This window comes from Xiphophorus couchianus, chromosome 15, assembly GCF_001444195.1.
Source record: "Xiphophorus couchianus chromosome 15, X_couchianus-1.0, whole genome shotgun sequence".
Classification (NCBI taxonomy): domain Eukaryota; kingdom Metazoa; phylum Chordata; class Actinopteri; order Cyprinodontiformes; family Poeciliidae; genus Xiphophorus; species Xiphophorus couchianus.
This window is the reverse complement of record NC_040242.1, coordinates 7,478,608-7,501,059: the sequence shown is the minus strand read 5'-3', so window position 1 is coordinate 7,501,059 and position 22,452 is coordinate 7,478,608. Positions and strand designations below refer to the sequence as shown.

Sequence of the window (22,452 nt, the reverse complement as noted above, 5' to 3'; positions counted from 1 at the left end):
TGGTCATTCTGGTAAAGACCTGCAGGAAAGAGGCTCTAAGCATTGTGTGGTTTTCTATAGAAAGCATAGCAAAAAAAACTTTTTAAAAAAACTAGCTTTACTCAGAAGTTCAGGAATTTTGTTAGAAAATATTTTGCTTACTGCACTAAACGTTTCAGTTCATACAGCTACTGACGTGAGAGGATGTTTGACCAATTCTCAAATATTTACACTAAAAATCTCCACAAATAATTAATTTAGTGTGTAATTTGTTTCTACGAACAAGCCACACATCATTTAATGCTGCATTGCATGCCGCTGGAGCTAATAGTTATATTGTGCAGAACTTTCAAAGCTCTAAAGATATTATAGATAAAATAAAGCCATATTAAAATATGCAGAGAATTCAACTATTTAACAATTTCTTGCTAAATTATTCACAATTTTGATCTTTTTCACATTTTATTAGATTTCAGTCTTAAATTTTAATGTATTTTTTGTGATATGCCAACACAAAATAGTGCACAATTTTGAAGTATAAAAAGAAAGATGAAGGAGAGAAGGACTTACAATTTCCCATTCAAGTTGTTGATTGTGCAAAAATGTGAAAGATATAAAGGGTTGTGAATACTTTTTGGAAGGGACCTTAAACTTGAAATTACTCTTTGGTATCTTGTACATTACTGCTGATGTCACCATTTGTTAGAAAAGAACCAAGGGATCAGTTTTACTGTGCAAAATAACTTTTGACTGGCAGAAATGCCACAGTATGAGTTTTCTGCAAACTGTGATACAAAAGGTTCCCACATCTTTCACTTTGACATAAGAATGAAATTGTTTGCACAGTTTAGTAGCGCATGAGTCTGGCTCTTTGTATTTGATATTCTAGGTTAGCTCAGTGAGGCTTTCTGATTTGCAGTGGAAAAATCTGGCACTTCACTAGGTCATGGTTGAGTAATCATACCTACCCTTCTTTATCTCCTCCTACTGTTTGACCTCTCCACCTTCTGTGCACCACCCTCAATATTCTCTTTTAATTTGCTCCATGGAAAATGTTCCGCTGTGAGTTCTACTGAGGTGTATGCAGTCTTATATTAAGCTCTAACCTTAGGAGGTGTAAAACCCCTGCTGAGCATAACAGAAAAGTCAGACAGGAAGACAGTGCGTGAGTTACAAGAAGATAAATAAGATATGAAGATCTTATAGATCTCTTCACTCATGAATAGACAGAATATGTAATATAAACAAAGGTGATGTATCATGTTGAATTAGTCTGAAAGGTTGGATTTAATGACATTACAGTGTTTTCCCAATTCTGTAAATTGTGGATAAAGATATTTTTTTAAAAAAAGTCAAACCAGTGTGTTAAAGAAAACAAAGGTAAACAAAATCTAAAAATAAGATGAATGGAGCAACGCGATACTGTAAAACCTGTTAGAGGCTGCATAGACTTGAAACTGGGGCATAAGTTCATCTTCCTGTATGACAACATCAAGCACACAACCACGGCTACGATGGAACAGTTTAAATCAAAGCATATCTTGACATTTTAAAATTCTTCAGTAAAAGTGTGGCGAGACTTCAAAATTGTTGTCTATCTATCCCTTACTATCCACCCAATCTTATTGAACTCGGGCTATTTCACAGAGAATAAGGAACAGCATTTTGAATTACTAGACATGAAAAGCTTACAGTTATCCCCTCAATGACTTGCAACTACAATTTCAGCAAAACACATTTCTAAAAATGTATTAAGTGAGAGGAGTACCTACATACTCTGAACTTTTCAGATTGGTTATTGTAAGCAAACATTCAAAAATGCTGTACCCATTTGGTACTTGGTACTTATGTACCATAGGAAGTCCCAGTAATCGACACTAAAATTTCTAATTATAACAGTTAGCTCCAGGAGTACTTCATAGCTACAGTAAACGTTTTTCCTAGAAAATGGACCAAAAACCTAAAATTACAAAAGTACACATTAAAATATTAATATAAAAAAATATATATATATAATAATATATATATTTATTAACCTTCTTGTACTCCTTACATTTACAGTTTTTCTGACATTACTATTGTTGAATACATGAGTTTGGCTTGCAGTACCTTCTCCCGGCCAACAGGATGCAGTGTCGGCGGGATGGGGACGTTTTCAACCTCCGGCATCCTGCTGGTGTACATTAAAAAAAAAAGAAAAGAAGGGAGGCTTTCCTGTTGAAGTGTACACATCATCTTCAGATGATAAGTGGAAAAAACTGGCTTAAAGGCGGATATTCAGGGAGCAGAGACACAGGTCCTAACATTTTAAAACATCTCGTCTTATCCCACCGGAGTGGCTTCATGCTGCGTCACCGCGAAGACGTTTGAGAGCCGGGTGTGGGGCCACTGAGAGTGGGGGAAAAATGCCTTCTTTCTCGTGGAGGTAACCTCTTTTTTTATTTCAGACGTGCAAGACCTGCGGAGCTGTGTTTTAGGTGTGGATAAGTTGAGTTGTCTCAAGTTAAGGATGTGTTTTTCAACAACAAATATGAATAAATAAGGAGGCGTCGTAACATGTACGCTGTTTAACGATGTTGTGCATATTTGTGGTTAAATATTTTATCATAAATTACTGTATTTATGATGTTCGAGATAATAGATGTTGTTTAGGTGAATGTTGGAGCCTCCAAATATGTGGGAAAACATTTACACACGTTGAAAAGCTTGCACTTGCAAATAAAAAACGTGGACAAAACGTATTAAAGATATTATTCAGCTTTTGTGTTTTTCTCACTAACAAGTGTACACTGACAAGAAATTCACGGCTAAGCAATTAAGGTATGGCTTTCCACTGCAGGGTTTTGCAAAATGTAAACTTTTTCTAAGCAGAAACATGGAAAATCTTTTATTCGTCTATTTGGGTCGGTGACATCACAAGAGGCCCAATAATTGAGCTGCTCAATTGGCTTTAGCTAAAGTTTTGCGTAATTTAGCAATTTTAATAACTTGTGACAAAGATTATGAAGTTTTTGAGTTGCAAGGGGTCCTATTAGGTATTTGTCCATGATATATTTTTATGGGAACTATAACGTTAAGATAAAATCCAAGATTTCAATGCATCATATAGGCTCCACATTATGTAATTGTGCAAATCTTGCTGAAAATTGCAATGAGTAACCTGAATTTTGTGACATGTTGTGTGTTTTACTGCTACACAATTTGCCAACCAGTCATTGAGAGTTATATTATCACAGCTCACTGGAATATTAAGTATAAACAACAAGAGGAGTTAGTAAATCCTACTATAACATCCTATCAAATACTGATTCCAATTAATCTTTTCCTATTTCAGCTCAACATCGAACGTCAAAATCTTCCCTATTAAATTCATCAGTCAGACTATATGAGTTTTAGCACAACTTGACCTAAATAAATTGCAGGAGATCTTCAATAAGAGAATCAGGTCATTGCAGTCTGCTCGGCTTCTCTTCTCAAACAGCTTCTATGTGTTTTATTGGTGCCAAATTTTCCTGTGATCCATCTGGTGTTCCCACATTCAGCTCAGATGTTTGTCTGCAGCCATGCAGATCTCAAGTAAACGCCTAAGATGGGGTAATTTAATTTGAAAACAGGCAAATAGATGAAAACAAATACAAATGGATGTAGTCAAGAGCTTCAGTCATTTGCCTAGTGCAGTGTGTGATTTCTCCAGAGCTGTATGGAAATGTATTTTCCGAAAGTTTTATACTCATGAAATAATGATTTACATTGAAATAAAAAAAGACTTTTAGATATTGCTCTAAATAAGCGAAGCTCTTTTGATTTCACAGAAAGTCTCTTTAATTCCTCTCCCTCGGGAGCCAAGAAATTAGAGTTACGTCTCGCATCTCGTGTTTCATTGCGTGTCTCCTGTCCCTCACAGGACACATCTAACACTCCTTCCCCTCTCAGGTGAAATTCGGCTGTGTTTTCTCTGGAGTGCAGCAGCTTGTGAGCTGCATTCCTCCATGTAATGGACTTCTTGTTCAGAGGCCGGGTCGTGGTGCAGTGGGCTGTTGGTTGACCAGAGCACAGTGCACAAAGAGATCTTGTGTTCAGGTCAGGCCCCTGGGAGGCGAGGGCCCGCCTCTTTCTGAAGAGGATACTCTACACTCAGCAGCGAGAGTATCACCTTTATGTAGGACGGAGCTGTTTTTTCTTGTGACTAGCTTGACAGCTTGTGATATTCTGATTAAACAGACTATAGTGTAGTCGGCTTAGGCACATGCTAAGCGTGGTTTTACTTCATTCCACCGCACCTGTGAATTACAGTGTACACAGAAGGAGGTTTTTGACGTAGTGAGTTGCGTCAACAACGAATCCAGAGGCTGGAGTTGAGGTGAAGACGTAGCATTTCCTAAAGCTCATTACTGTTTCCTATTACCAGTGTATCTAAAATTAATTCTGCTTTTCCACCAAAAATGTGAATGCTTTTCTCATTGCCTTATTAAATGTTGAGGTTGTTATTTCTATAATTATTGGCTTTTTATAACTTGCAGTTATCAGTGAGAAAAGTTTAAATACATGCAACAAAGGGATGAATTTAATTTAAATTTCTTGGCAGAATTTTAAAATTGTTTTAAATTACTTCCTTTCCTTACATGATCCTTGTTTTTATTTGTAGACTAAATATGTTCAGCACTTTAACTTTCTATCCATCTGATATCCATTTGTGATCACTGTCGATTAGGACACCCATGTAGCTGTTGATTTGTACAATCCGGTAGTGTTTAAATAGCCCTGCAGCATAATACTGCCACCACTATGCTCAACAGTTGGTATGATGAGCTGGTAAACTGCAACTTGTTCTCCCAGGGAATGAAACAAACAGAATGCTTACATGTTCATTTTAAAATCTGATATATATTTTACAAATGGTCAGTTACACGGTTGATGTTTGGGATAATATATTCTTCTGTTAAACCACAACACTTTCCTTCACCCCTTTAGGGTTTGGCCTGCACTTGTACACCTGTTTTTCCCCTGCGCAGTAATTGCAGAAGATCCCTCGTTGCTGAACAGCTGGCACGATGTCTGGTTCTTCCGTTTCCTCGTCAACATGCTGGGATACGCCACCATCATCGTCCCGGGATATTTCCTCATTAGTTACTTCAAACGCTCCAATTACCTGGACAGAGGTTTGAGACGTTTGGTTTCTCTGAACAGACTGTTTTTCACCTAATTCCTTCCTTGAAATATGTCTTTGTTTTCTCTCCCTTAACGTTCAGGTAGTGGACTTTGTTATCCGCTCATAAAGACCTGCGTGTTTGGCGGCGAGGACAAGAGCGGCCTGTTGGACGATGTGTCTGTCTCAAGCAGGAACGAGCCTGATTCAGGCTCATCAGTCAAACAGGCTATAAAGTTAATGTTTTGCGCAGCCGGACTTCAGGTAGGGGAACCTCCCAGAACCAACAGTCACTGTAAACATGGAGCTAACAATGAAACTGCGTCATATTTCTTCTCACACAGTGTACGGGCAAGAAATGGATTCACAGACTTTCTAAGCTGCACTTTATGAAAAATAATTCTTAATCACTAAAACTAAATTGTCCAAACAATCAGAGCAATTTTCAGAATAAATATACATTCAAGTTTCATACAAGTTTTGTTAGACTAAGCATCAAATTCGCCACACTTAACCATTCTTTTCTAATTAACATTTGGGTCTAGATCTGATGAGCTAAAGTTTGCCATCTTCTTCTTAGGCTTCTTATCTGACGTGGGGAGTCCTCCAGGAGAGAGTGATGACTCGCTCCTATGGAGCCGTAGCTCCAGACCACGACGGCGAGAAGTTCAAGGATTCCCAGTTTTTAGTCTTCATGAACCGCATCCTGGCGCTGACCGTGTCTGGACTCTGTTGTGTGTTGTTCAAGCAGCCTCGCCACGGCGCGCCCATGTACAAATACTCTTTTGCTTCACTCTCCAACATCCTGAGCAGCTGGTGTCAGTACGAGGCCCTGAAGTTCATCAGCTTCCCCACGCAAGTCCTGGCCAAGGCCTCCAAGGTCATTCCCGTCATGCTCATGGGGAAGCTCATTTCTCGTAAAAGCTACGAGTACTGGGAGTACTTCACCGCCGTGCTGATCTCCGTCGGCGTCAGCATGTTCCTACTGTCCAGCACGACGAGCAAGCACCCATCCACCGTCACCACCTTCAGCGGCGTCGTCATCCTCGTCGGCTACATCGTCTTCGACAGCTTCACGTCCAACTGGCAGGACAATCTGTTCAAGTACAAGATGTCATCCGTGCAGATGATGTTTGGGGTCAACCTGTTCTCCTGCCTCTTCACCGTCGGCTCGCTGCTGGAGCAGGGTGCCTTCTTCGAGTCGCTGGCCTTCATGACGCGCCACTCAGAGTTTGCGTTCCACGCCGTGCTGCTGTCCGTGTGCTCGGCGTGCGGACAGCTCTTCATCTTCTACACCATCAACCAATTTGGCGCGGCCGTCTTCACCATCATCATGACGCTGCGCCAGGCCTTTGCCATTCTTCTCTCCTGTTTCCTCTACGGCCACTCCGTCACCATCGTCGGGGGCTTCGGCGTCGCTGTGGTTTTCATCGCGCTTTTCCTGCGGGTTTACGCGCGCAGCCGCATGAAGTTGAGCCGGCAGTCGTCACTGCCGCAGAAGGTGTAGCGCTCCTGAGGCGCACCAAACTATGAAGTACGACCACGTTTTCTGTGGTGCTATTTGTCTTTTTGTTTGTTTGCATTTTGTTTCCTAGTTCTTTTATGCTTTTACTTTGGATGGTTTGTTTTGCATTTGTTGATATTGGTACAAAAAAGGGAGTTTTGACTGTCACAGATGCCCCTAAGGGGCCAACAAAGCATAAATGGTCAGAGGCTTCGAGTGCCTATATGATTGTCTTACATTTCAAACAGCCTCTGAAGCTCTATCCCTCTTGAATTACGTGTTTGTTTTTTTACTTTTAACCACCATATGTGGCTTTTGCAGCCAATTTAAGGTAACTGTATGCCTCAGCATTAATCAACGCTATCCAAAAAACATTAAATGGGTCAACGTTTTCTTAAAGATGCTTTATTTATCTCCGGGTTACAGAAATACCATATAAACAGTTTCATGCTGAGAATAAACGTCTGTGTCTTTATGTAAAATTTTATATTTTAAAACTGGATCCACAGTTTTGTAAACACATTAGATGCAGTTCTGTTAACTTGTCCAATATTTCAGCAGCTTCCATTATCATATTTGGGGGAAATAACAAATGGACTGTAAAAAGTACATAATTTTAATTAGACATCATAGCACTGATTGCATTTTTATTTTTAGTTTGGTTTTAAGTTTAAAACATCTGGTCAAAAAAACAAAACAAAAAAAACATGTAAATATGTCTTATTTTCTTTCCAATGAGCTTGTCTGTTTTTTTTCTTTTCTAAATGACTGATTGGTTTGTTTTTATGTGAATATTTGGATGAACACTGTCACAAAGACGTGAGGTTACTGTAGTTTTCAGGTCAGAATGCACACAAGGGAAATGCAATGTTACTTGTACTTGTTTTTTATCATTCTACTACTTTTCTTTGGTAAATGGATTAATAATAAAACCTGTTAAATTAACGTGACATGATCTGGTGAAGGGTTGTTTTTTTTAAAGGGAACACAGACTTGAGAACCACACCGCTGACAAACACAGCGCCTCACAAAAGTATTCAGATCCCTTTTGTCACTTTACAACCAAACATTTGAATGTGTTTCATAAGAATTTTTATGTTACAGATTGTAACTGTTAAGTATTTTACAAATCAGAAAACATTTGGGGTACATTTTTACTGTCCTCCCCGTACTAATGAAACCAACAGTTACTGTCAGAAGTCTGTGATGGTGTAGTTGGGCCATTGTTGATAGGAGGAAAAAGAAGTACATATTCTAGAAAAAAAAACTCCGAAATTTTGAGATTACTATCAGAAATTCTCTAGGAAAAAAACTAGAAATTTTCTGAACTTAAAAAGTTGAAAATTTGATAGATAACCCATGGAAATTTTGAGATTTTCCAAGTTTTCTCCTCTTCCAGTCTTTGTTTTTTAGATCAAGAGGATCACAAATTTACAATATATTTTTCTTAAATACATTTTAATTTAAAATTTTTTTTTTTTTTGGCCGGCAAGCACTTTTGACTTTTATTCCCCAAAGACAAATTTGACGTAGAGGGCACAACAGGCACAACAAATATAAAGTAAGGTTTTCTAGTCAGATGAGACTAAATTTCAGCTTTTTGAAACCAGATTTACAGTAAAACGTGGTGGTGGCAGGGTCATACTTTTCTTCAAGCGCAGCAGGAAAAGCCTGGAAGAAGACCTGGTTGAGACTGTTAAAAGACTTGAGATCTTATTGAGCACGTGTAAATTAACATTTTGAGATGATTTCCCCTTCATACAGATGACTTGTGTGGCAAGAAAAGGGCGATGTTTGGCACTGTATCTGTCTCTGTATGTGCTGTCATGATGTGGTGGGAGTTTAGTTTGCAGGGGTTGGATGGTCACACCAAATCAATGCAAAGCCCCTCAGATTGGTTAGTTTGAACTTCATGATTTGTTGGTGACGTTCTCTCCCAACAAGCATCACTGTAGTCTCAACCAGATGAAGAACCGCTAGCTTAAACCCATAATCAAAGGTACAATTATTCTATTGGTGACCCAACACTTTCATTAAACACTTCACTTCATTTGTATTTTGACTTCAGGACACTTTAAATTAGTAATTTAATTCCTTTTCCACATGGCAATATTTTTTGTACTCATTCCACTCTTTCTTATTCGAAGCGACACCAACCAGAATTGTTTTCAAAATACGTCTGAAGTGCTCTTTGCATGTTGCACGGATGCATTAACCAATCCATTCTTATGATTCACCGAAAATCAAACTGAAGACCGGGTTTGACTGTGAAGTGTGAGAAAGCGTTTCCCCCTTGTTCATTAATCTGAAGATGCTAGCGGGGAAATCCCCCAGCTCCTCTTGTTTCAGAAGGTTTAATGTAACGCTGCATCATCGTCACAGCATTTCCAGTGCTCTTTTCAATAATTCAAATGAGTTACCAAAAGACAAGAAAGGTCAGATGGAAGAGAAACCACAGACACATTGCCCTCTGATTTCAGCCCCTGGTGGACCAGTCACTTTGAACTCTCGCTTTGACTGCAGGGACAACCAAACCAAGAACTCTGACTCTTTATTGGCCACCATGAATTATACAGCTGTCTTAAATTAATCCGGAGATTCCCGAAATAATCTTTTCATCTTCAACAGTGCCTTCTCTGGAGGAGAGGTTAGAGGTCACACATCATCATCTTTATCACTTTTCCCTTTCAGTTGCCTCAAGGCTTGCATCTGAAGATAGTTACATTCATTTCCATTTCTGAAAGTTGAAAATGATGTAAAATAAAAATAAAAATGTCACTGGAGAGTGATATTATGTAGAGTGGTCGTCCAAGAAAGAAGTTTTATTATTAATGTCTCCAGCTTGAATGTGTGCATGAGGTAAATATATAGAGATGTGTTCAGTGAGGAGAAGAGACTGTAAAGAGAGAGAGGTTGTTAGAAAGCAGTAGCTTGGAGACCAGATGGAATGGCACCCTACCTAGGGATTTAAAAGCCCTCCCTGCTGAGCCCAGTTATCCTTTAATTTACTACGGAGCCAAATGACTGGAAAAATAATAAAATTCAAGCACAATGCAGCTGATCGTCATACTTTTCTGTCTGGTCTGAGCAGCTTTGCTCATTTGATTTAACTATCTAGTACCTTTCGCCTTGCTGTGGTTGTGTAAAAAATAAGCAGCAGTGACTTATTTGGGTGAAAATTGGATATTTTAAGGGCCCTATGGAATAACTTGTCTCCCCCAAGTTAGTTTTTATGATGTAAACAAATGAAAAACATGATATTTTAGCCAGGAAAGAACAGAGTAAAAGGAGAATGAACTATTTATATGGGGAGCTTCTTTTCTAGATTATCTGTATTTCTTTTGACTTAGCTGCTCTACAGTAATGTAGCTGTCAAAACGTTATTCTGAGGACCCTGTCAGAATATTCTGACTGGCTGTCCAGTCAAACCAGCCAATCTGTAAATCTCTTTTCTTCCACTCTACCTTTTTTCTCCTAAAATATCCTAATCCTGTTTAGAACAAAGTAAATGTAGTGATGCACAAACTGTTGTTCATTTGGCTCAGACACTGGAAAACAATCCCAAGCACTGAAGCAGCTAATAAAGGTAGAAGTGGAACATTTACAAGTAGGAGATATAACTCCTTCCACTTTAGCCTGGTGGACAGGAGAAAAATGAAATGTAAGAAACCCTTTTCATTCCACCAAGTGTAATACAAACAAGACTTCCACCAAGCGTTTGTGCTAATTTCCCACAAGTCTTTGCACCACCGTGAAGACATTTTGTTTAATTTCGCCACATTAGAGGGTTTCAAAGAGGAGCGACCTATTTAAGATCATGCCAGTGCATCTCAATTGTATTTAAAATCCAGACTTTGACTAAGCTGTGGGAATCATCGTAATGTTTTTGGTAATTATGAGACAAGCTTTTGTTTTCTTATTGGTCAGCTGTGGTTTTCATCTTGCAACTGCGCTTAATTTCTGTCCAGTTTTTTTGTTGTATTGCTGGATTATAATCAAGACAAATGAGTCATGCAGTGCTTTAGATGTTATCCGTGGTTCTTTTGTTATGCTTGGTTCTGTTTTCTCCATTTGTAGATAATGGCTCTCACTGTGGTTCACTGAAGTTCCTCAGCCTTAGAAATCAGTTTCCAACCCTTTCCAGACCGATAGATGCCAGCGACTTTGTTTCTCTGCTCAGAAATTGGGCCAGGGTGTGGGTTGTGAAATGAATCCAGCCCAAAATTGTGGTTAATTACAAGTTAGTTCATGATTTAACAAGACTGGTTAATAGTTTTCACATATGGAGAAGTTGGTTTGGATACATTTTCTTCCTCTTAGATGACAAAATCATAGCTTCACAACTTTTTTTTAATGTACTCAGAACATTCTTGCTTGTCTTCTGATTTTAAAATGTGTTTAATTCTCTAAAACATGTCAGTTACACAAACAAAAGTCAAAACAGATCAAATCAGTAATTTTTCACTGCTGTATATGGTAGTGAACGTTTTGCTTCAGACGGGTGTGGCTTTAAAGGCTATTTCTGTGCATTTTAAAATATTTTAACTGCTTTAAGAGCAATAAAAAGACTGTTGTGGTTTGACTGTATTTCACTATTTTAAGAAATCTGTCCTCCAAGGCTTTTGTAAGACCACAGTCACAAAGAGCAACCTAAATTAATCAGGAATTTATTTTAGTCATCTGCTACATGAAAAGAAACCCAATTTGAGTGCTAAACAAAAAAAATTACATTCGCATAGAGTTTGAGTTATGTGCGTCTAGGGATTTTTAAACCAGTTGGACCAGTTTCCAGTTTTGTCGATATACTTGCTCACTGAATGTGTGGAAAGAAATCAAGTTGGTCTTGTTTCTTAATGGCTGAGCTATCAAGGTACAGTTTTAAAAATGATCAACAAACAAGATAGGAACTGTGCACAATGGCCAAATATGTACAGAATGTCACACTCACAGTATCTTAAACAAAATACTGTGCCACAATAGATTTGTACATTTTACATGTTTCTATGATATACTGTGTTTTTATTTTATAATGCTTCAAGACGACAACTAAGATAAATTACTGTGAATTGTACATATTTACAATTATGACTTAGCTTCTTAAATTAAACATGGTTTGCTCCAAGAGTGTCTGCACATCCTTAAAAAGCCTTAAATTAATGTATCTAAACTTCAGGTCTTAAACTGTTTTTAATTAATTTATAAAATAAGTTAGCTTTTGTTACGTTAATTGTACGTCTTTTTTTTTTTTCTGGCACATCTATTTAATCTTGTATATTTTATGTAGTCTTCTTTTTTCTCGCTGGACTTTATTATTACATGAAAGTTTGAGTCACAAGCTGACATCTGCACTCTGCGAATCGAGATGGCTGCAGCTACTGCTAGCTAACTGCTAACATACCCTTGCTAGCTAGCTAGCTAGCTTTTTACTTCCATAATTGGTAAGAGCTTTAAGTTTTTTTCACCAACTAACTGGACAATGTTCATCTTTGCCATTGTCTCTCTTAGCTACAGTTATCAGGACTCTCTGCTACTGAACTTCTATCATTCATGAAAATGTTTATAAGATGCAAATCTCACTTTTTCACATCAGGATTATTTCCATCATTTGTAAACAACTGCAAAACTTAAATGAACAATTGAGAAAATAACATGGAATTAAATAAACAAATGACTCAAATGATTAGTTTTTACGTTTTGTCAGATTTCTTTATTTTTCTGTTGAATTGTACATGTATGCCACACTATATGTGGGAAACATTTTCAGACACTTTTTTCTGGTTTTATATTTTCTACTTTGCAAATACCTGGCATTTCAACAAGGGAGTGTAGAGTTTTCATATCCACTGTAGTTTTGTTGTTGTCAGGTAAAGTCTTTGAACAAGCCATTTTTGAATATTTCACACCAGTGCTAGCAGGCGTGTTACCCCAACCATAATGGTGCTACTTTCCATTTTTGATATTGCACACTGATTTTCTCACTTCCACATGTGTAACTTTTCTCCCCACACGGAAAGTGGAAGTGTTATTGGTCGTGAATGCTGAAAGATTCCTACACACTGGTTCTTTTAGCAGCAGTTGAACCACAGCATTTCCAACACCGTCACGCAACGCTGTAGAGTAAAAGTGGAGAATAAACACTGAGTGACAGACCACATGTTATTGTTCACCCGCTTTCAGCTCATGGTAAAGGTTACTGTGGGTGTTTGCATTTTATACCTCATGATGCAGGGCTCAAATTCTCTTCTGCAGGCCATTTTTTATCATCTCATCTAGCTCATGTCTTCTTGATGTGGGCGTCAATCTTGTTCCTGTCGAGTGTTTACGAGGTTCAGTCAAACCCACTACCTCCTGACGTAGCAGAAATGTTTCAGATCATGAGTAGTAGTTCTGTGTTTACGCTCACATTGAGCCTTTTAAATGTCATTGAAACCTGATAGCACGCTGGCATGCCGGATATGATGTCAAATTTCACCTTATCTTCTTGAGACTGTATTTGTAACTCTGTTCATGACTGTAACTCTCTGCGGTTGAGTTATCGTTGATTGTGAAATAGAGGTAACTAGTAATCGATGGCACCATGACACACGCCAAAGGCACACAGAGACGCTAAGCAAAATATGTCAGAAATTAATCATAGAGACTGAAAGACTCGCCAACGAGAGGCATTTAGTTTGATGGTTGCCACATTTAAAGGTGACTTAGCTGCATTACCAGACACGTAGAACTGCAAAGGTCACAAGATGCATTTATACCTCAAAGCCCACTGACACACCAGGACCCCCCCCCACTCTGAAATATTTAAATTTGCATTTGTGGTTGAGAACAGATTTACACAAGAGACTCGAATATTTCCACAGGAAGTCTTCCGTTTTGAAAGGGGGAGTGATGGAGGGAAAATCAGGTCTGAGCATTTCACCTTTGAACTGAATGAAAATGGAAGTACATGTTGACTCGTGATGACTTTCACTGAGATTGTTTCCAGTAGCACTCGACTTCAGCAGAGAGATTTGATAAAATGTCCCTTTCATGTTGCGTGATTCATCGTTTTCAATCTTGACCCACTGCCAAGAACAGAAAGACTTCTTCATATTTGTCACCAAACAAAAACTGATAATGTGAGATGCAATGAAAAAAAAACAGATCCACTGATCTGTTTTTTTTTTCTTTTCCGGAAATGTTGAGACCACAAATACGGATAGATACCAACAAAACCCTCACTGTGTGTCATCGGCTTGTATTGATTTTAAACCTGTTAAAGTTCAAAGCACAGGTTTAAATGAGTGTTGCTTATATGTCATCCAGTAAGCCGCCCGTTTTTTTTTTAAAAGTAGGTTACTTTAAAGCTCATTTCCTGTAAAAGAAAACATTCAGGTAATGATACATACATGTTTCCCCTGAGATCTTAGATTTAGCAGCCTTCAAAGAACTTTCTGTAAAGTTGTTTGTTACATGCAATGTTGGGAAAGCTTCACAGAAAGTACTGTAAAGGTTCCCAAATGCCTAATTTGTAAAACCCTAGGACTTCCAGCTGACCTGGAAGCTTTTGGGAATTTCTTTAAATAGATATTTGTAAGTAGAACCGATTCAGATAAATTGTGGGGACATTCCTCAATAGTTACCTGAAGGACATTGTGAAAAATCTTTAGAGAATGTACAATTGAGAGGCATTTTATTAAACTGGGTCTCTCCCCAGGGTGGACCCTTGCAGGAGCTTTTTACTTTTACCGAAATAAAAGAAAAAGTAAAATCAGATTTAATATTTCATAATGTCATCAGACAAACTAAAAAATATAAAATGATGCTCAAATTCTGGTTATTCTGAAAACTAAAGTGAAAGCATTTTTTGTCCAAGTATGTTTGTTCTTCATTCAGTGAAGTTACTCACAGTGGGGAGAGTATCCAGAAATTATACTCAAATAGGCTTAATGATACTTCATAATAACTTTACTAAAGTAATAGTAAAAAGGAAGGTGCAGTAAAACTACTCCTAAAAGTACTTGCTCAGGTAAATATAGCTAGTTACTAACCACCTCTGGTATTAATACTATACCCATGAACATTTTAAATGGGAATTTAATTGATAGAAAAGCAATGCATAACTGTAAAATGGAGGAAAATCATGGATTATTATGAACTTTTTAAAATAAATATTTGTTTTCGGTAACTTCTAAAGTGTTGCCTGCATGTGTATTCAGTTGCTGTGAATCAATACTTTGTAACATTTTGCTGCCCATCTTTTCAGAGCTTTGCACATCTAGACACTGAAATATTTTTTCAATTATTCACAAACCAGCTCAGACTGAAACAGGTTGAGGAAATTTATAAGTATTGCTGCTAATTCTCAGTAGGATTGAGATCTGGACTTTGACTGGGCCATTCTGATTTATTTCATCTAAACTCTATAAAGTGCAAACTTTGAATATTATTTTATATTTTAACTCTGTTTTTAACTTTTTCTTAACTTTATCCATGAGATATCTTCTTTGTTTCTCAGTCTTCGTGACGCTGCTTGTTCTCTAACGAACCTCTGAATGCTTCACAGAGGAGATCTAATTTTCCTGAGGTCAAATTAAACTCAAGAGGATTAGAGTTTTCTTTTTGCTTCAGTGCAGCTGTACATTAACTTTTTTATAGGCTCCAATATATTTTCCCCAATAGTCTTTTAAAACAATAGCTGTGAAATTTAATGCCAGTCACATGCAGCTAAAATCTTAGCTTGAGGAAGTGTAAAAATAGTCCTTCTTTCCTTAAATGACACAGCTGAAGTTCCCCGCAGCTACTCTGACTGTGGCACATGTGAGCTGCAGTGTTGAGGAGGGAGAGACACCCACATGTCAGTTTTACTGACAGTAGCAGAAAAGCTGCCGATGCCACCCCCTCACACTTTTTAAGCACATGACTTCCAGGAAACCTGTAGGTGATACATTTCCCCCTCAAAAACGCAGCATATGTCTCATACTTTCAAGATATCTGTGCTTAGTGTACCTTTTTATGCTTTGCTTTTTCAGATTTCTCTAAAATCATAACTGATTTTTTTCCCCATTATAAGGTGAAGAGAAATGTTGCCATGTTATACAAGTGCAAAGGTGTGAAAATAAGCTAACCAGTGCATTTACAAATTTACCAGTATTTGCTACCAGAAAGCATTCATGTCCTTTAACTTCTTTTCAAACAGTTACAAAGCAGATCATGTGTTTTCTTCTACAAAAAAAAGAGAAAAATGCAGTTTGGGGTTGTCCTGCTGCATAACAACTGTGATTGAGAACAAACTGGTCTTTTTATCTTAGATTTTATGTGCAAGTATAAATCATGGTTCCAATTACATGTCATCCAGGTCCCAATGGTTTTAAGAAACCATGTGGGTATGCTGTTCTCAATCACCTTTCCCCAATTCAGTTAAAAGGACCACTGACGAGAACTGAGGAAAGGCAGGCTTGAGGTGCAGATGGAGCACTTTTCAGCAAGTTGATTTGTCAAACATTTGTGGGGGTTGAGGTAGAAACACTTCAGGACAAAAAAACAAACCAAAAACAAAACACAAGTCACTTCAATTTCTGTATTAAATCTTCACTCAATAGCTGAGCAGTTTGTTCTGAGATGTGCGAGTTGTTATGGAAACAGCTTTTGTAAACAGCTGAAGGGGTGGGACCACCTAAGAGATGTACATCCTAGAGCTGCATCTCCCCCTAGTGGAGAGATGTGGGGTTAACAGTCAATGTAACTGAATATGAATTTATAGTTTCAAAATAATTGTATGCAGACATGCACCTTGCTAATGAAGGAAGAGATGCAAAGTAAGGTATTACATCTTTATTTTTTTTGCAAAAAACAAGACTTGGAATACAGTTGAACCTGCAGTCAGGCAAAGGAATCATACAGTCTTCTCTCCATGCAGCATTGCACATAACATTACCCCTCCCCAAGAGACTCTGGACTTTGATCATGGAATGAAACAGTCCCATATTAGAACATTTACCATTAACATTTAAGTTGGAACATTACTTAAAAAAAACAAAGGTCACCTTAAACTTTCACAGCAAAAATGAAAACTGCTTCTCTTTAAAGGTCTTGCAGTGTATGGCTCCAGCAACACCGGACCTACACTACAGGAATGTTTAATAATTTGCAGGTACTGCACTTTAGAAGGATGAACAACGGCAAAAGTGGGGCTAAAGTGTTTGGAATCTGAGTGAAGGGTCGGCTTAATCAACTTCTTCCATGCGTGAAGCATCGTCGTCTCCTTCTAGAGGAGGCATCTCTTCTGGGACAGATGTGGAAGTGGCCTCCTCTGTGGGAATATCCTCATCGTCGATACCTAGAAGACGAGCAGTTGTTGAATCATCTTTGAAATACGAGATATAAATAAAGCTAGATAAATTAATTTAAGTGTGCCCTTACCCAGGCCAAGTTTGATCATTCTGTAGATTCTGTTTGAGTGGGTCTGTGGATCATCCAGAGAGAATCCAGAGGACAGCAGGGCTGTTTCAAACAGCAGAACCACGAGGTCTTTGACAGCTTTGTCGTTCTTGTCAGCCTCGGCCTTCTGCCTCAGGGTCTCCATGATTGGGTGGTCTGGGTTGATCTCCAAGTGCTTCTTGGCCATCATGTAGCCCATGGTGGAGTTGTCCCTGAGCGCCTGGGCCTTCATGATCCGCTCCATGTTTGCCGTCCAGCCGTAGGTGCTTGTGACGATGCAGCAGGGTGACGACACCAACCTGTTGGACACGGTGACCTAAAGAAGGCAGGATGGAGTGTTAAAGGATGAAGTTAAACAATCCCAACACACTCAGTCTAATCAAGCCTTCAAGTCGCCAACCTTCTCCACTTTCTTGTCCAGGATCTCCTTCATGAGCTTGCACAAGTTCTCGTATTTGGCCTTGTCCTCCTCCATCTTTTTCTTCTCTTCCTCATCCTCTGGCAGTTCCAGACCCTCTTTGGTAACGGAGACCAGGGTCTTTCCGTCAAACTCCTTCAGCTGCTGCACGCAGTACTCGTCGATGGGCTCGGTCATGTACAGCACCTCGAAGCCACGCTTGCGGACACGCTCAACGAAAGCAGAGTTTGCCACCTGATCTTTGCTCTCGCCTGAAGACAGAATGAAGATATAATCAGCTGAGACATTTTAAAAATAAAGTCTAAACATCAAAGACTTTGTTCATGACTGAAGTTTACCTGTGATGTAGTAGATTGACTTTTGGTTCTCCTTCATGCGGGTGAGGTACTCTGTCAAGGAGGTCATCTCATCTCCAGACTGGGAGCTGTGGTAGCGCAGCAGCTCTGAAAGCTTCTTGCGATTCTGTGAGTCTTCGTGGATTCCCAGCTAAACAAACATGTGAAAGAAAAAAATTAATTACCTCCCTCAACTATCTAAACATGAAATACCAAGTATTGTTTGCAGAGTCTAGAAGTCATTTTTGATGCAGCGTTTGGTACCTTGATGTTCTTGGAGAAGCCCTCGTAGAACTTCTTGTAGTTGTCTTTGTCCTCTGCCAGTTCAGCAAACAGCTCCAGACATTTCTTCACAATGTTCTTGCGGATGACCTTCAGGATTTTGCTCTGCTGCAGCATTTCTCTGGAGATGTTTAGGGGCAGGTCCTCAGAGTCCACCACACCACGGACAAAGTCTGATGGGACAAAAGTAATAGCTCTATCATTTTGTCCTTTAATGTCGTCACTGCTTTGGTTTACAGCCAGGACTATTAAAAGGAGACCTAGAACTTACTCAGGTACTCTGGGATGAGCTCCTCGCAATTGTCCATGATGAAGACTCTCCTCACATACAGCTTGATGTTATTCTTCTTTTTCTTGTTCTCAAAGAGGTCAAAAGGTGCACGGCGGGGAATGAAGAGCAGGGCCCGGAACTCCAGCTGGCCTTCCACTGAGAAGTGCTGAAAAAGAGTCAAAGTTCATTTTCATTCCAGTTTAGTCTGATTCAGAGTCTGCCATCTTCAAGAGGTTCTACATACCTTGACGGCCAGGTGATCCTCCCAGTCGTTGGTCAGACTCTTGTAGAACTCGCCGTATTCCTCATTTGTGATGTCATCAGGGTTTCTGGTCCAGATGGGCTTGGTCTTGTTCAGCTCCTCCTGATCTATGTACTTCTCCTTGATCTTCTTTTTCTTCTTCTTGTCCTTGTCTTTAGAATCCTCTTCATCATCTGACCCTACATCCTCGATCTTGGGTTTGTCCTCGCCTTCTTCCTTCTCCTCCTTTTCAGCTTTTTCCTCCTCTGCCTCGTCGTCGCTGATCTCCTTGTCACGTTCTTTCTCCACCTGCAAAACGCAAAGTCAGTTTAAAATGCTTGCCAATTAACAGTTTCCACCAATCAGAGGGGAGCATTTTCAGCACTTACAAACAGAGTGATGGGGTAGCCGATGAACTGAGAGTGCTTCTTGACGATCTCCTTGACCCTCTTTTCTTCAATGTACTCTGTCTGGTCCTCCTTTAGGTACAGGATGATCTTAGTTCCACGGCCAATGGGCTCACCTGGAAGCACAGATTTATTGAGAGGGAGACAAAAAGCATCTGCAGATTTTAAAACTACAAAACCTTATTCAGGACACACACCACTGTCAACCTTGACTGTGAAAGAACCGCCAGCAGACGACTCCCAGGCATACTGCTCATCATCATTGTGCTTTGTAATGACGACCACTTTCTCAGCAACAAGATAGGCAGAGTAGAAACCCACACCAAACTGCCCGATCATGGAGATGTCAGCACCAGCCTAGGAAAATAAATTCAGAATTAGTTGAATCAATTACACCCATCAGGTTTTTAATAAAATTTAATAGCTAAACTTTGTTTGAGTACCTGCAGGGCCTCCATGAAGGCCTTTGTTCCTGACTTTGCGATCGTTCCCAGGTTGTTAATGAGGTCGGCCTTGGTCATACCAATTCCAGTGTCGATCAGGGTCAGGGTTCGGTCTGCTTTGTTTGGGATGATTTCGATTTTCAGATCCTTGCCGCTGTCCAGCTTTGTCGGGTCGGTCAAGCTTTCATAGCGGATTTTGTCCAGAGCCTGAGGATGCAGAAAGTCAGATTTGTCATGTAAAGCGTGTATACTGCGTATTCACCGACCTAAAAAGCTGATACTCTCATTCAAGGTTGTACAGTGAGAACAGAAGACCTTGCTCACTTACATCAGACGAGTTAGAGATCAACTCCCTGAGGAAGATCTCTTTGTTGGAATAGAAGGTGTTGATGATCAGGGACATCAGCTGAGCAATCTCTGCCTGGAAGGCAAAGGTCTCAACCTCCTCCTCTTGGTGCATTTCTTCAGGCATCTGCACAGAAGATTCTGATGTGAGTAATTCAAATAATTGCAAATAGACTGATTTAGTGAAGGTTACTAGTGATGTTCCACAAGTATCTGAGTTGGGTGATAAAAATCATGATTGATGATTTTTATCAATTCCAATTCCAAGTCATAAGTGACTTGGAAAAAAGAAAGCAGTCAAGTTTACTTCATTAGTGACTACAACATACTGGTATCTAGAACAGGACCTGAGTACAGTGAGGATGGAGCAAACTGTCATTAGCAAGTTATGATAAACAAACAAACATCAACAAACTTTAAGCCCTTTGCTGCTCTTCAATACCGCCACACAGTTTTGCTGAGGCAACGAGTAATTCTACTAAACTCAATTTTTTGTAGTATAAAAACAAGATTGACTACTTTTAGGTGGTTCAGAAGACAACATTCCTAAGAAAGTCATTAAATTTCCACCTTTAAAATTCTATGATGTAGTACAGCTTAATTATGCACCCATTATGTGCTTATAGTCTACAATTGTTTCAAAATCAGATCAAAAATGAACTCGGAAGAAATAAACAAAACAAAAAAAACCCAATGTATTCCACAAGACCAAATTTATATAAAAAAAGTGTATATTTTAAAGGGGTAAACATTTGGAATACCTAGTGGTTTAAGAACGTTTAACAGTAAGGATGGATAACATCCATCAAACATGATTCCTCTCAAGTCATACCATATTGAATTTATTTAATTTAAAACTTCAAAGCTGAAACTAAATTTATAAAAACACATGGTCCATCATCTTCAATAATATGGCACTTCAGATTTCTGAAGGAACAGACAAGTAAAGTCAATCGCGGATTATAATGTGTTTTTTATAACTGTCCCCACTTTATTAAGTTGGGACCGTTTCCAGCATCTTACTACACATTAGCGGAAGTGTCCATTAACAAACATGGCGTCTGTGCCTAGACAATGAAACCGAAAACACGTGCTTAGGAGCGGCAAAACGGCAAAGTTATTCCACTTTACTGTAAAAACGGAGTCGGGACTCCCTGAAACAAGCCAACGCAACTCCATAAACATAATGACTAAAACCAGGACCCATCAACTCGGACAGCAAAAGCTCCCAAATCCCAGCGGTTGGCGTAACAATCGACAGTTGGACAAACGGCCGTTTCAAAAACCGTTGGCACACTCGACGTTTGATTAGTTTCCAGCAAAAAATCTACGTCGAGTCTTCAATCACTTCATTTGTCCACCAAGTATTAGAATAATTTAAAATGTAAGAAAATTGCAGCGTAGTTTAAGCTTGAATCACGGTCGGTGTTCAAAACGCATTCTTCGATTACGTAACTGAAATTTATGCGTGCTTCGTAAAAACTGAAATTTCCTTAATACATTTAACGTAGAATCTCCCCCCTCCCATTTTTGTGACCACGTCCAGACATTGTGACCGTTAATAGTTTAACTGCAAGCCCGCTGAAGTCCATTGACTCAGAGACGTAACCTCCACCCCACCTGCCTGACATCACGGTGCAGCAGTGCCGCATTCACGTTGCCCAGCATCACGGCTCAACAGACTGTATGTTTACAGGACAAACACGAGTTTAAGCGAATTAAACATCGATCAATTTACTCCATGGGTATACAGTTAGCTCGTACGAAGGCCTATAGCGGCTTCCAACGAAAAACTGCGTTTAACGGTTGACATGACTCATGAACTCTTAAATCAGCGATGTAATACTACATAACTAGATAGCTAGTTTAAAAAATATTTACATATATATTGTCTGCGTTAAAAGTCGGAAAAACTGGTGTGCGTACCTTGTTAATTTAGTTGACTTTTCTTGAATAAAATGCAACAAAAGCGTAGTCCCCTGCGCTCACTGATGGGAGAAAAAGGAAAGGAACTTTATGTTACAGCACAGGGAGTCTTTATACACGTGGGTTCTAGTGTATCCATCCGCGGCACCTCGTTTACTGCAGCCGGACTTTCAAGTAAAGGCAAATGTAAATACAGCTGGACATGGAATTAAACGAAGTTTATACTTAAAGTGAGATAAATTGGGATTTTAAAATGATGAAATTTACATTCTAAATATTTTATTAACTATATAATGTACAATGAGTTAAGTAAATTCAGTTAGCTGTAATGAAATTATACTGCTGAAGTACGAACAACAAAAACACACTCATTAACAAACAAACCTCCAAACATTCTAATAAACAAAGTGTGCTTTAATAATTCAGTAAATTAAACCTTCTGATCTCGGTGTGCAATTGTCTCCATCATGTGGCAGTTTGAGGAACAGCTAAACATTTATTAAAAGAGACGACATTTCTGGACATTAAAGATTATGTCTTGAAATAGAGGTGCAAGGCAATCTGCATATGACAAAAGAGGTCACAAAGTCGACATTCAGAGAACGCCATTGCTTACCGTGTAATTTGACAAAGAACACAGATCTTTTTAATGTGATGGATGGATATTTCGAAACATGGAGGGTGTGCTTCGTTTGTTCTAGCGCTTTCCATCAAAAACCCGCCCGTGCGTGACGTCACG

General features: G+C 39.0%; 2 protein-coding genes across 2 annotated transcripts; one reads left to right on the top strand and one right to left on the bottom strand.

The window, feature by feature from the left end:
* Positions 1–2,154: 2,154 nt before the first annotated feature.
* On the top strand, positions 2,155–7,579 carry slc35b2 (solute carrier family 35 member B2). Its single transcript, XM_028040851.1, has 4 exons — positions 2,155–2,404; positions 4,951–5,138; positions 5,229–5,389; positions 5,706–7,579. The coding sequence occupies exons 1-4, from the start codon at positions 2,385–2,387 to the stop codon at positions 6,630–6,632; spliced, it is 1,296 nt and encodes a 431-aa protein (XP_027896652.1). The 5' UTR covers positions 2,155–2,384; the 3' UTR covers positions 6,633–7,579.
* An 8,845-nt stretch (positions 7,580–16,424) lies between these two features.
* hsp90ab1 (heat shock protein 90, alpha (cytosolic), class B member 1) lies at positions 16,425–21,866 on the bottom strand. Its single transcript, XM_028039931.1, has 12 exons — positions 21,714–21,866; positions 19,771–19,914; positions 19,443–19,649; positions 19,197–19,356; positions 18,982–19,115; positions 18,596–18,901; positions 18,352–18,517; positions 18,063–18,253; positions 17,802–17,949; positions 17,446–17,714; positions 17,028–17,361; positions 16,425–16,944 (listed from the first exon to the last, which is right to left on the bottom strand). The coding sequence occupies exons 2-12, from the start codon at positions 19,912–19,914 to the stop codon at positions 16,832–16,834; spliced, it is 2,172 nt and encodes a 723-aa protein (XP_027895732.1). The 5' UTR covers positions 21,714–21,866; the 3' UTR covers positions 16,425–16,831.
* Positions 21,867–22,452: the final 586 nt, after the last annotated feature.

Coding starts and splice junctions, on each gene's coding strand:
- slc35b2 (XM_028040851.1), top strand. CDS start 2,385: ATGCCTTCTTTCTCGTGGAG. Junction 2,405..4,950: donor ATGCCTTCTTTCTCGTGGAG/GTAACCTCTTTT, acceptor TCACCCCTTTAG/GGTTTGGCCTGCACTTGTAC. Junction 5,139..5,228: donor CTCCAATTACCTGGACAGAG/GTTTGAGACGTT, acceptor CTTAACGTTCAG/GTAGTGGACTTTGTTATCCG.
- hsp90ab1 (XM_028039931.1), bottom strand. CDS start 19,914: ATGCCTGAAGAAATGCACCAAGAGGAGGAGGTTGAGACCTTTGCCTTC. Junction 18,902..18,981: donor GCTACCCCATCACTCTGTTT/GTAAGTGCTGAA, acceptor TGCGTTTTGCAG/GTGGAGAAAGAACGTGACAA. Junction 17,362..17,445: donor TGGACAAGAAAGTGGAGAAG/GTTGGCGACTTG, acceptor TGCCTTCTTTAG/GTCACCGTGTCCAACAGGTT.